The 13055-nt window shown below is 44.4% G+C and overlaps 1 protein-coding gene across 6 annotated transcripts in view; it reads right to left on the bottom strand.

Annotated features, from left to right (window-relative positions):
- Positions 1-13055, bottom strand: part of Slc10a7 (solute carrier family 10 member 7) — a 214165-nt gene that overhangs the window by 24454 nt on the left and 176656 nt on the right. For 5 of the 6 annotated variants that reach the window (XM_038312442.2, XM_038312438.2, XM_038312440.2 and 2 more), the window contains 2 exons: positions 8322-8487; positions 7168-7219 (listed from right to left, as the gene is read on the bottom strand). In XM_038312442.2, the coding sequence (XP_038168370.1) occupies positions 7168-7219; positions 8322-8487 (218 nt within the window). The remainder of the gene's footprint in view (positions 1-7167; positions 7220-8321; positions 8488-13055) is intronic. The other variant, XM_038312439.2, reaches the window with a different exon arrangement.

The following is a 13055-nucleotide window of genomic DNA, read 5'->3' as shown; positions in this document are numbered from 1 at the left end:
AGAGAGAGAGAGAGAGAGAGAGAGAGAGAGAGAGAGAGAGAGAGAGAGAGAGAGAGAGAGAGGAAGATTTGTCATTGGAAGGAAAGAACGCCCTGTTACCTAGAGGGGTGGGCTATGACAAAGGAGCACACTGAACCCCCTAGAAGATAGAGATGGGAAACCTGGAGCCTGAGACAGGCAAAGAGCAGACTCTTCAGGCTTCTTCAGGAAGACTGGCTTGTGAGCAGGAGTGTGAACTTGAAGATAAAGCAAGTGGGAATGCGAGAGTCATATGATGAAATTTGTTTCTCAGAAGTAACCATAGGAGCAGACCAGTCTGAGACCGAAGATGGAGAGGATGACCTAAGTGGGAAGCTAGAAGGGCCCGTGGAAGGGCAGGAAATGGCCATATGGAATGTGGATGACCAGAAAGTCCACTGCTCCTCCCCAAGCAGTGCTCCTGCCAGAGCTGGAAAGTGCGGCCTTTGGGGACAAGCATGCTTGATTTTAAACCCCCAGGATAATCTTACTTCCCTCTGTGAGGATAAAGGCAAATGTTTAAGAATGTACACATTGCAAGCACTTATGACATACTAGTAACATTCTTATTATCATAACTATTACTTTTAGAGAGGAAAACGGGATATGAGGGGCTCTGAGCATTCTGAATTGGGAGGCACACCGAGTCACGCATGGGGACAGAATGGAAGAGATAGCCACTGGGGTTGGGGAGTCAAAGAGTTGATTTATTTAAAGTTGCAAAGGACTACGGAAGAGAGGAATGTGGGGGAGGAGAGAAGGAAGAGAAGGAGGGAGGGAAGGAGGGAGAGAGGAGGGGGAGGGAAGAAGAGAGAGAGAGCAAGGGGAAGAGAGCAATATGAAGAAACTGGTAAGTCTAGGTCTCCCAACAGTCCCAAGAGGATCACACAAAAGGAGCAAACAGAGTTTCTTTCTTTCTTTTTTTTTCTGAGCTGGAAGCAAAGCAGAAAAGCAAGGTGATGAACAGTACAGAAAATAGTGAGGAAGAGCATTAATACAGGAGTGACCACGTCATGGAAGGTATTCCCCTCGCTTTAGACAGATAAGGGAACGTGGCAGACTGAAGAGGCTTCCCTCTGGAGGGGTGTGTAGCTGTGGGGATGTTCCCACAGACACACGGTGCCAGTCGCGTGCAAAGGCCTCTCTGTCTTTTGTTGTAGAGTGTTTCCGGAGACTGCCTGAGATCCGCTCCCTCTTGTTCAGATCACAGCACATTCCTCGGGTCCACGAGACTCTGGTTGACACTCCTCCCTGGAGCAGCCCTTCCAGTGTGGCAAGAGGACATGCGGGGTGGGGTCGCGCTTGTTCTGCTCAGGGGAGGAGAGCAGCGAGCCAGGGCTGTGTGGACTGGAGCACTGCTGTGGTCCAGAGCACAAACTCCATTAGCAGGAAGGAGGACAGGGCCTTAGGATGGAATACCAAGTGCCAAGGGCTTGTGTTTGAAATCCATCCACCCTCTCGGGCCAGCTTGCTTCTAGCTATCCTGTAACAGGCTCTATGGTGTGGATTTTAAGACCCACAGGCACATGCCCAGATGGTTCTCTACTCATGAGAGTGACCACAGCACTGAGTGTCGCTGAGCACCTTTCTAAGCACTTTGCATCCAGGGTGTCTTCTTAGGATTGTCATCGAAGGAGGTGGCATTCCTGCCCTGCTTCTTCTGAAGAGGGACCAGAAGCCCAACACACCCAAAGTCACAAAGTAGATAGTAACCTGTCCCACATACTGGGGTCATGTTATCGTCTCATAAAGAAACCACTAAAAGCAAAATAGAAAACCACTTCAGAATCTAGTGGATGGGAAGCAGGGAGTTGCCTGGGTCAGTAGCCCGCCCTTGTCTACACTCTGTGGAGGGTGGCATCAAGATGCAAAAGCACAACAACACAGGACAGTGTCCAGTGAGGGCCTGGAGTCATCCCCAGCGGCGAGCATCTGTGTGCCGACTGAAGCAATCCTAGTTACTTCTCATTTTCTAACCCCTACCTTAACCCTTTAAATATTGATTTTCTTTGTATCCTGCTTTTAGCATTCTTTTGATCACTTTGGCTCCCCCCCCCCCCCCCCGGTGCTTATATCCTTTGCTTCCCAACTGGTTTCTTAAGAATTCTCTCTAGCAAAGCTTTCAATCAGCGGTTTCCTTATAATATTTATTGTGTCTTCCTCTGTACCCACAGAGGAAGGCATGCCAGGTTTCTCTAGCAGAGGCACAGAATGTGGGGCAGAAAAGGTCCTCAGAGAGCAAGCGCTCTGTCAGATGTGCTGCGGAGCCTCGGGAGGCTCCTTTGTGAGCCTTTGCCCGCCTTTTAAAAACAAAGACATCATTGCCATCAGGTTATCCCGAAGTCTGGGGTGTAGGCGCTCACCTCCAAATGTCCCCCTTCTCCTCCCTGCAGCCCAGCCTCCTCCTCTGGGGACAGAGTGAACACAGAAAGGCTTCCTTCTTTTCCTTTCTTAACGAGTTAGTCACTCTAGCAGCTACCCAGTCGGCAGCCTACCGAGGTGTCTTTCATACATTTTAAGCATTGCTTTCTTTTGTCCTAAAGCTTTCAACATCAAAACAAACAAAACTGGGACAGCCTTCCGAAGCGGCAGAAGCTGCGTGGACCAGTCACTGTATGTGGCTGACCTGCCCATTTCCTAGCACCTGTGACGGAAAAGGGGCCTGGGCTGCATCACAGCATCAGGGGAGCTGACGCCCTGTCCACCAGCACTGGCTTCCCATATACCAGAAGATATCTCGATGGCACAAATGTCTGAGCATGTCTATGCTTACTGAGGACTTAGTCTGCACTGGGTCTTTTACTGTGGGTTTTAGAACTGATTGTTTAGCTCTCTCAGACTTCTTATGTCTCTATTTTTTTTAATAAGGAAAAGCAACATAAATAAATAAAAGCCTATTGGACAGGGTACTGGTGTCTGGTACTGGGATTTTGGACTCATTTTGGAGTGCAGAATAATCACTTATAAATCAGTTTTACATTCTCTCTAGTATGGTAACATTCCAGATTAAGAACCCTAAAAAATGCTAATTAGAAAAGCAGAGGGTGGCAGGAAGCTCCATTTTCCAAGCTGGGTCTCTCTTGGCTTTATGGCAAATTCCCATCATTAGCGTGGCGCCGGATGTCACCGGAGCAGGCAAAGGGTTTGAATGCATCACCAGCCTGGTGCTGCATGTCACTGGAGCAGGCAAAGGGTTTGAACATTGACAGGTTTCTTGTCCAGATTGGTTCTAGATTTTCTGAGCTGGTAGGGAATAAATGAACACGGGGAAAGAAAAGCAAGAGGGGGAAAGAGATGGGGGCAGGCAGATTTAATCAATTAAAAGTAGAAAAGAAGCAAAAGTAGGAAACGAGAACAGACCCCAGTGGAGTCAGTGGACCTAGTTTAAAGCCTGTCACAAATGTTTTGTGTGTGTCTATGTGGACTTGAAGGAGTCAGTTAAACATTCTTTACAAATGCTCTGAGTGAAATAAGTAGTGTCAATTATAAGATTTATTACTTTAAATCGTTTGCACGTGTGTGTCTGTGTGTGGGCATGTGCACACTGAGTGCAGTGCTCCAGGAGGCCAGATGGGGGCATCAGATCCCCTGTAACAGGCAGCTGTGGGCCACCTAAGATGGGTGCTGGGAACTGAACTCCAATCCTCTATAAGAGTAGTCGCTGAAACATCGCCCCAGTCCCACTTTATGAATTTTGAAAAGTAATTAAAGTATATTTTAAAACAAGGTGAATAGGCAAGCATTTTGCAAATATAACATTTAAATAGATTTTAATTTTAGGTGTAGTACCTGGAAGGATTGTCCGAGTTTTAGGCAAATTCCTAAATGAACCTGTAAATATGGGTTCTACTCTGAAAAACAGCAATGAAATGTAACAATATCATCAAATTGCCGTCAGTTTACATGAAGCATCACATGCACAATCCCTGGCATGGGACAGGTGTCTTTCCTCCTCCAGGCAGACCCTTAGAAACCATGAGATTCCTCAGTAAGAAAACAGCATGAAAGCCATCTCCTAAATTTTCCCCCCTTGAAAACTGCAGTTTTTAACAGACTGTTCCTGGGCTGTAGGACCATTACCCTGGAGCATGGGCGCATAGGTACAGTTACTCCATGCTATGGTTTGCCAGAGAATGTCTATGTCTGACAGTGGGTTAGGGAAAAGTTCAAGGCACAGCTGAACACAGCAGAGAAGCAGGATTTCAAGACCAAGGTCCTATTGAAAGATCATTCTATTGCACACCAATAACTGCGAGCTTTAACTGAATTAGTCACAACGCCCCTCCTCGCAGCACTCCTGGAAGTCCAGGCATGAACCCCGTCCCCTATGTCTTTTATGACTGGTTTTAATGGTAGATGTGACACAATTCATGAAGGACTAGCTAGAGTGGGTTGACCTGTGGGTGTGTCTGGCAGGGAAGTGAGGGGGAAGATGTGCCCACTGTGAGTGGCAGGAAGTTCTGCATTGTACAGAACAGAGAAGCGCCTCACCCCGAGTACTAGCACACATGCATTAACGCACTGCGCTCTGCTCTGAGCTGTGGATGGACTGTGACCAGCTGCTTGCGCTCCTGCCATCTGCATTTCCCTGCAGCGTGGAGCGTCACCTGGAACTGTGACCACAAAGACCCTTTCCCGCTTGTGCTGCTTCTGTCGGGGTGTTTTATTAGAGTAACAGGAATAAAAGTAGGGCTGTTCTCAAGGGGACCTCGGAGAACTACCTCTGCCACAGGGAACAGCAAACACATCTATTTCTTGGTGACTTAAATGCTCTAAGCTTTATTCTTACTTCGTAAGTCATGACCTTAAATTTAGAAAAATGTTTTGAAGTATAGCAACCAATTCGTTTTTCTTGACTCCAAACAATCAGCTAAACCAAGTGCTCTAAGAGCCCAGAACCTCGAGTGAGGCCCCAACCTACCCACTCACAAACCCGACAGAGCATCAAGCTTCATGCGAGCCCATGCCCTCTTCCTGTAGGAGCTCACTGCCAACACCAGCAGCCCAGGGCCAGGAGAGCTGAGCCAGTGCAGTGCTCCCAGAACTAGCTCGAATCCGGATCTTGCTCTGATACCACCCACCGTATCCTATGTATGTACACGTGCCAACAGATGTGTATCATCGCTACTTCTCCCATATCACCATCGCTCCCATGAAGTCAGCTCCACCACTCTTTGACAGTGCTTCCTTCTATCTGATCACGGGCTGGCTGAATGGACCCCTTCGACGTCACATATTTGATCTGTAAAAACTCACGCAGGACTAGAATCATCTCTTATTTGAGACATTCACTCTGACGTCTTTCTCGTTCCCCAGGCTTAAGTAGTATGTACTGAATGAATTCTGCCAGCAGAAGAAATGGCATTTAATGTAAGCCTTCAAGAGCAGGAAAGATGAGCGGGGCATGGTGGTGCACTAGGGAAGCTGAGAGGGGAAAATTGCTTGAGTCTAAAGCCACCAAGGGGGAGCGTCGGGCCAGCCTGGGCTACAGCATGAACCTTCTTACACACATACACACACACACACACACACACACACACATGAGATAGAGAGAGAGAGAGAGAGAGAGAGAGAGAGAGAGAGAGAGAGAGAGAGAGAGAGAGAGAAGGAAAGATAGTGTAGGCATGGAGACCAAGCTGCACACGGGGATAGCTGCAACAACCTAACAGAAATGAGAAAGCACGAGGTGGTTCTAGGAAACAGCAAAGATTTTACCTCAACCTAAAGCTTAGGCAGACTGAAAGCCATGGTCTCTCACAACTGCAAAATAGACTTACAAAATGAACATCATTTTGCAGGTTCTGGCTAAGCTTTGGGGATACTGGAACAAGACTATGGTCCCAAGTCACTGGAAGCTAAAAGAAATATTTAAGAAATGTTCAGGCTAGAAGTGGAGCTACCACGGCACCGAGAGCCTCGAAGAGGGAAGTAGAATTGGGAGTAAAATATGTAAGACAGAAGCAGGTAACTGTCTACCAAATAATGATGCTAAGGGCTCCAGTTTGAGTAACTCTGGAAATGGAGGTTCCGTTAAAAATAAAAAAATAGATGTGTGTGATGGTTTATCTCTGTGACTTTGAGGCCACCCTCATCTATAAAATGAGCTCCAGGCCAGCCAGGGCTGCTTTGTGGAAGCTCGGGGAAGCTCTTGTGAGAGAGGTGGGAAGACTGTGAGAGCTGAAGAGAGCCATGCAGGCTGGCTTTTGGTCATGGAATGGCCATTGCGCTCATAAATTCCCTGAAGCTATGGTTGCCTGAATGATATTAAGCCAGCAGAGGTTCCAACATGCCAAAAACCAGTTCTAACTGGATTCGGTGGGTTCCACAAACCCAAAAGGAGAGGACATGAATGGGAGGGGGAATATGTTAGGGATGCCTGTCGGAGGGCAGGAGGAAAAGGACATGGCAAGCTACATTGTTTATATGGATGAAAATGGTATTGTGATGGTTTGTATGGGTATGTCTCCCATGGATAATGTGTTAGCGTGTTTCGTCCATAGGGAGTAACACTATTAGGAAGTGCGTCACTGTGGGGGTGGGCTTTGTGGTCTCATATATGCTCAAGCTACACCCAGTGTGGCAGATCACTTCCTGTAGATTAAGATGTAGAACTCTCAGTTCTTTCTCCAGCACCATGTCTGCCTGCATGCCACCATATCCTGACATGGTGATGATGGAACCTCTGAACTGGAAGCCTCCACTCCCAATTAAATGTTTTCCTTTATAAGAGTTGCCACAGTTATGGTGACTGTACAGAGCAATAGAAACCCTAGCTAAGACAGGTATTCTATTTAAACATAAGGGAGGAAGAAGAAGCTGCAGAAAAAAAGACTATTTCCATCTTAAATATCAGGAGTCCTTAAGTCTTACTAAGACAGTCAGGGACGAGATCTACCAGGTAAGGTAAATAACAGCGCTGGGACATGGGGAAGCCCAGCTAGAGTCTCATCAGGAAGCTTCCAGCTAGGCCAGGAGAATGGACAGGGCTGTGCAAGCAGACAAGGCTCTGACACAGACCCTTTAGTGATGTCTACAGTTCCCAAGTGGCAGCACTGAGAGAAAATGGTCAGCCAGACAGGAGGGAACATAGGACAGCACTGCAATACAGCAGCCAAACAAGGAGGCCAACAGGACATACCAACCACTTACCGCGTTGAAAAGACGAAGGTCAAAAGCATGAAACTCAGTTGAACGGAGACTACTGAGGAAAAAACAAGACAAGACAGTGGACTGAGTAGGAACTGGTGCCACAAGAGTCTCAAGTAGCCTGCTGAGCTCAACCTAAAACTTGTTTAAAATGAAAAACAACGAAACTGATATACACTGCTAAACTGGCAGAAGCATAAGAGACTGGACTCAAGCTGTTCTCTTCGGACACAGCTGATGACGTCAGCACTCAGGAAGATCCAGAACACCCTTTGAGGTGAATTTAATGATCTCATTTGTTGAATTTAAAAGAACTGGCTTATACTAAGAGCTGAACAGCACAAATACATTATGTATGCATAATATATTGCTTGAAATAACTCATCTTGATGTTAAAAAAGATTATTTGCTATTGTAATATTAATAAAAGTCATGCCTGAAATTACAGGACAACTAGAATACAAAGTTTCTCTTTAAACTTTAGTAGTTAATGACATTTAAAGTATGCTGCTGCTTAATAGTAAGGAGCCATTTCTTTATATAAACTTTATTAAAACTAAGATAGAAGCTTTTCCACATTATCCAATGCAGCTGAATTATTATCAATGTACAATAACATCCTATGTTGGGGCTGGAGAGATGGCTCAGCGGGTAAGAGCATTGCCTGCTCTTCCAAAGGTCCTGAGTTCAATTCCCAGCAACCACATGGTGGCTCACAACCATCTGTAATGAGGTCTGGTGCCCTCTTCTGGTCTTCAGGCAGACACACAGACAGAATATTGTATACATAATAAAAAAATAAATAAATATAAAAAATAACATCCTATGTCACAAATCTTTCTGAAGTCACTGCAAGAGATGAGGTTGAGTTTAACTTAAACTGGTGACTTGCTGAACCGCAGCACATCCAGTGTAGAATGTGGCAGATATTACGGCTTCTCTTATCTAACACAAATTACTGCGGATCAGAAAATGGTGCACGGAACATAAAAGTCAAGCAGACTAGGATGGCAGGTTTAGGGCTGATGTCTTTCTAAAGGGCATATATATAAGATCAAGTCAGTGAGCAAATAAAACAACAGCCAAGGGAATGGAACTGCTTCACAATACTGCAGGGGAGGCCAGGGGGCGGCAGGCCCTCCTGAATTCTGACTTACTTATGAAGAGGATGAGGACGAGGCTGACTTTATCCAGGTCAATGTGCGGGTTGGAGAAGGTGTCGCAGAAGGTGGTGTAGATGATCATGAGGAGCACGCTGCTGCTGACGGCACCGAAAGGGGGCTTCTTCCTCTCCAGCCAGTCCTTGACGAATCTGCGGACGACCTGAAACACACAGATCAACAGGTCGCCTCTTCTCTGAGATGCAGGGAGTGGAACTGGGCATCACAAAGTGATTCTGACAGCACAGACAGAACGGGAAGAGAACGATCTGCATGGTGGCCACAGTGGACTTCAAAGCTTCCCCGCCTTGCCACTCTTCTGGGGAATTTGGTATTTGTGATGCAGCTTCCACTGGGTGTCCATAATGAGAGTGGATTTTCAACTCCATTCAAACCCATCCTTAATCACGCCAAATGCTCTTTGCTGGCTGTCACTGAGACAGGCCCATTAAGCCTCCCCCAAGTTTATCTCCTCTGCTAATCTTAATGGATGTGTGTAATTATCACAGTCCCCTTTGCCTCAACAGACAATTCCAAGTGCGACTTTGGGAATCTTAAAAATCTGACATCTTCAAGAATTTCAAGACAGCAGATAATCGAAAGTGATCCATGAAACATATTAATATTTAAAACACTAGCAATGCACCAGAAGTTTTTAATTAAATTATAACTCATGCTTGAAAAGCAAAAGTGCATGTGTTGTGGGAGTTTAAATAATTCACATATGAATATCTAGAGTTTTCTGTGAATCCAAAGACAAATGCCATTTGTACGCTTTTAGAATTCTAAAATTAATACTTAAAAATGAATAAACCTTTCCTAACTTTTCTACAAAATGACTGGTGAAATAAAAGTTATAATGCAGCATCTTCTTATTTTAAGACCAACTCAGATATTTAAAATCAGGACAGTCTGAACACTGGTGGTTCTGTTGGCTTGGGCATAAAGTCAGACACTCAGCTTCAAGTGCCTTTTCACTTTTGAAGGAAGTGGTACAAGTTCCACCATCCAGATGAGAGTGGAGAAATTTTAAGTTTTGATTCATTTCTTATTCTGAATAAATGAATGTGAAATTTCACAACAGATTGAGTTACCAGAGATGCACTAGCCTTTATGAGGTCAGGGAACCACTGTCATCAAAAAGGCTAAGTTTGCAACCAAGCACAGTCTTATTGTGGATATTAGAAACAAAACAGGACACAGTCATCTCTCCTAGCCACGGTTGTGTTTCCTGCAGTTTCTAGCACCTGTAGGCATGTTCACCCTGAATATGGCAAGTAAAAACTCAAGAACTCACAAACTGTGTATACATTTTTATTGTAATTTGTTATTATAATTACATTTATAATGGTTGTAGTTAATCTTTTACTAGGCCTAACCTGTAAATTAAACTTCATCTTATGTCTGTGTGTCTGCATTTACGTGTGCAGAATAAAGTCTATATTGGGTTCAGTTCTATGCATGGCTTCAGGCTTTCACCAGAGGCTGATCAGGGTAACACAGGACCCTGCGATCTCTCGATTGCACCTTTTGGTGAATGATTGCTGAATCTGCTTCCCTCAAGGAATGAGTAAGCTGACTGTAAATAGGTAAGAGTCTTAAAAGAAGGCCGGTCACTTGGTAACAGGCACAGGAACACAACTTTGAAGCTTGTGTGTTGTGGGAATGAAGGGGAAAGAGTATTATATATAGACTGATCAGCAATGGTTGGGACTTCTTTAGAAGTGGATCTTATATTAAAGTAATAACTGGCTCACTGAAGTACTGATGGGGAAAAAGAACTCTCAAACTTTTTATTTACTGGTGTTCATTTATTTTCTTAGTGTTGAAAATGTTCTGTGTAAGGCCGGGCGGTGGTGGCGCACGCCTTTAATCCCAGCACTCGGGAGGCAGAGGCAGGCGGATCTCTGAGTTCGAGGCCAGCCTGGCCTACAAGAGCTAGTTCCAGGACAGGCTCTAGAAACTACAGGGAAAACCTGTCTCGAAAAACCAAAAAAAAAAAAAAAAAAGTACTGTGTAGAGATAAGAACAGGTCAGTTGCCCGGTGTTACTGACTAGTGTATAGGAAATGAATTCTGCAGAGCAGTCTGTGAGGTATCATGGGTGGTGAGATGGCTTTTGTACAAACGACACCATGGCACTTCATTTAGGGCATTTCATAATATACTATATGTTAAGTATGGTCTTCCAAATTTTAATAGTCCAACTGCCTTAAAAATAAATGGAAATAAATGACATCTGTGACAAGCTACTCTGACTTTAATATAGAATAGTTGAAAACATACAAGTACCCTCTCTTCAATAGATTAGAATGTATGTCCTAACTCTCAAAGTAAATGTGCCCACCTTGCTCACCACCACATCCCCCCACCTGACAAAATGAACAAGTAAAAATGAATAGGACAGAGCGTAAGAGCCAAAGCCATCCTAGAGCCAAGGCATATCTTTAATCATCAATCAACATTATGAGCAGTGATTTAATTTAGTTAACCTAATAGTTTCTCAAAACTTCATTACAAGGCACTTGGTCTTGTGGTAGCATACGTTGCTTTCAATATGGCAAGAAACAAGGGCCCCTAATTCAGAATCCTAGGCCAAACACGTCCACGGGTCAATGCCCGATACTTAATCTTAATGAAAACAGCTACAGTAGGGAAATGAATGAACGCCCAGGGCAGGGACAACCCTGAGGGGAACAGATCACCCTTCAGCATTTCACTGTGTCGTTCTCCATCTTTCCAGCTCCACGGAGCCTTTCCATCTTGCTTCAGATGCCATCCCCAGAGCTGCTGCTTTTGCACTGTGTAGTCAGAGAGGCGATCTGAGAAGGAACTGCTAATGGCCCCCATAGATGAGGCCACAAGCTCCAGGAAGACCCATCCCCCAGTTCATAGCCACACTCTGTTTCTTAAGACTTTGTGCCTGCCAGCTAGTGGTGGCGCACACCTTTAATCCAAGTGCTCAGGAGGCAGAGGCAGGTGGATCTCTGTTTGAGGAGTCTGAGGCCAGCCTGGTCAACAGAACAAGTTCCAGGACAGCTAGGGCTGTTACACAGAGAAACCCTGTCTCAAAGCAAAACCAAAGAATTTGTGTCATCTAAAAGTTCTCCAGACTGGGGCTTTATGGACAGTTTTAGAAACCCTACAGGAATCAAACCTTTGCTAGAGACTACATCCTGAGACTGTCCCATGAAAGAATCCTCAGGAACAGACAATGGACATGCAGCGGGAAGAGGCATCCAGGTGAGGTGGCCAGGTATATCTGTTTAGAACTCATACTAAATTCATTTGAGCTCAGTGTTCAGAGAAACTTGGGCATTAAAATTTAAGCAACAAATCCTCATTAGCTTATTTGCTTTTCCCAGTAGGGAAGGGGTACGTGTGAGTCTCCCACAGGAAGGCTTTCATTTTATTGTTTCATCTTTAATACTTTAATTTTTGTTATTTTAAATTAAGAAGCTGGCAAGGCTATGGGAAAATTAAACTTGACTGCATTTCCAATAAGCTCTATTTCATATCAGTTGCAATACAACTTCACTTTGGAACCCAGTAAAAGTGACATATCTTAGGTGAAAAGTGTTGATAGACCAAGATGACTGAAGTGGGCAATATTCATCATTTTGGTTTTCTTAATCTTTTTGATCAATGAATTTCCCTGCTTTTTCTTTCTATTCTGTCTTAACATTTATAAATTGAGTTTGGAGTGAGGATACATGATGGATAATTCTTCATGTTAAGCCTGAGTTTTAAAATTTATTTCTTTTCAAGGTGGTTTCAGGTTCTTCAGTGTTCACCTTCTATTGCAGTGAATTCATAGATTTCCATAAAGAGGTTTGTCTCTTTAACATCCTGTTGAATGGATATTGTGAGACAGGTTTATGTTTATAGTATGTTTCTCTTAAAATGTTTTATTAAATATTGATTAGTTTAAAGTAATATTAGCATACTTTGAAAAAAAGCATAAATAAATAATAAACTGGAATAATCAACATCCATTAGCGATAACCCATCTAAAAGTGGTTACAAGCATCAGTTTGGGAAAATTCCTTCATCCATTCTCAGAACAACGCGGCAGACATCTTGCTGGGGATACAGTTGATGACAGAGGCACAGAGTGCCTAGACAACCTGCATAAACTATAAAAAGCTGGTCACATGGTGAGCAGGAATATGCTCTCTAGTTTGTGAGAGAACTCTGTATCAGGTATACAGGCTCCAACCAGGTTATGCACAGCCTTGAGTCCTGGTTCCACTCCTTCCTGTCATCTTGAGTAAATCCCTTAACTCCCGTGGCTCCTCTGTGAAAGGAACTATGGCAATGGTTGGAGAGATGAGCGCGTAGAGGACGGCCCGGGTGCGGTGAGTGATCTCACAATTCTGGCTCCGGGCTGATGAAGTGTCTATCATTGTTCACAGCATATCCCATCCCAAAGGACAATGTACCAGCACAACACAACTGTATGAAGCTAAAGAAAGACCCAATTCAGCATCGCATGAACAAACTAGCAGAGCCTTAGTAACACTAACTGCAGCTAAAGCCCATCTATCAGGAATGGCCAACTGTGAAGTAAATCCTGAGTGCAAAGATGAGAAAATGCCTTTAATTGTTAATTCAGAGAGATAAGGTGGGCTGTCGTGAACTAACCAGGGTGAAAGAAAAGAATAAAAGGGGATAGTGTAATGGATTTATAAAAATGAGGCAGGATCCCTGGATCCCTGGTGGCTGCAGTGGC

Source organism: Arvicola amphibius, chromosome 15 (genome assembly GCF_903992535.2).
Source record: "Arvicola amphibius chromosome 15, mArvAmp1.2, whole genome shotgun sequence".
NCBI lineage: Eukaryota > Metazoa > Chordata > Mammalia > Rodentia > Cricetidae > Arvicola > Arvicola amphibius.
Note: the sequence above shows the minus strand (reverse complement) of the source record. Positions and strands in the feature narration are given on the sequence as shown.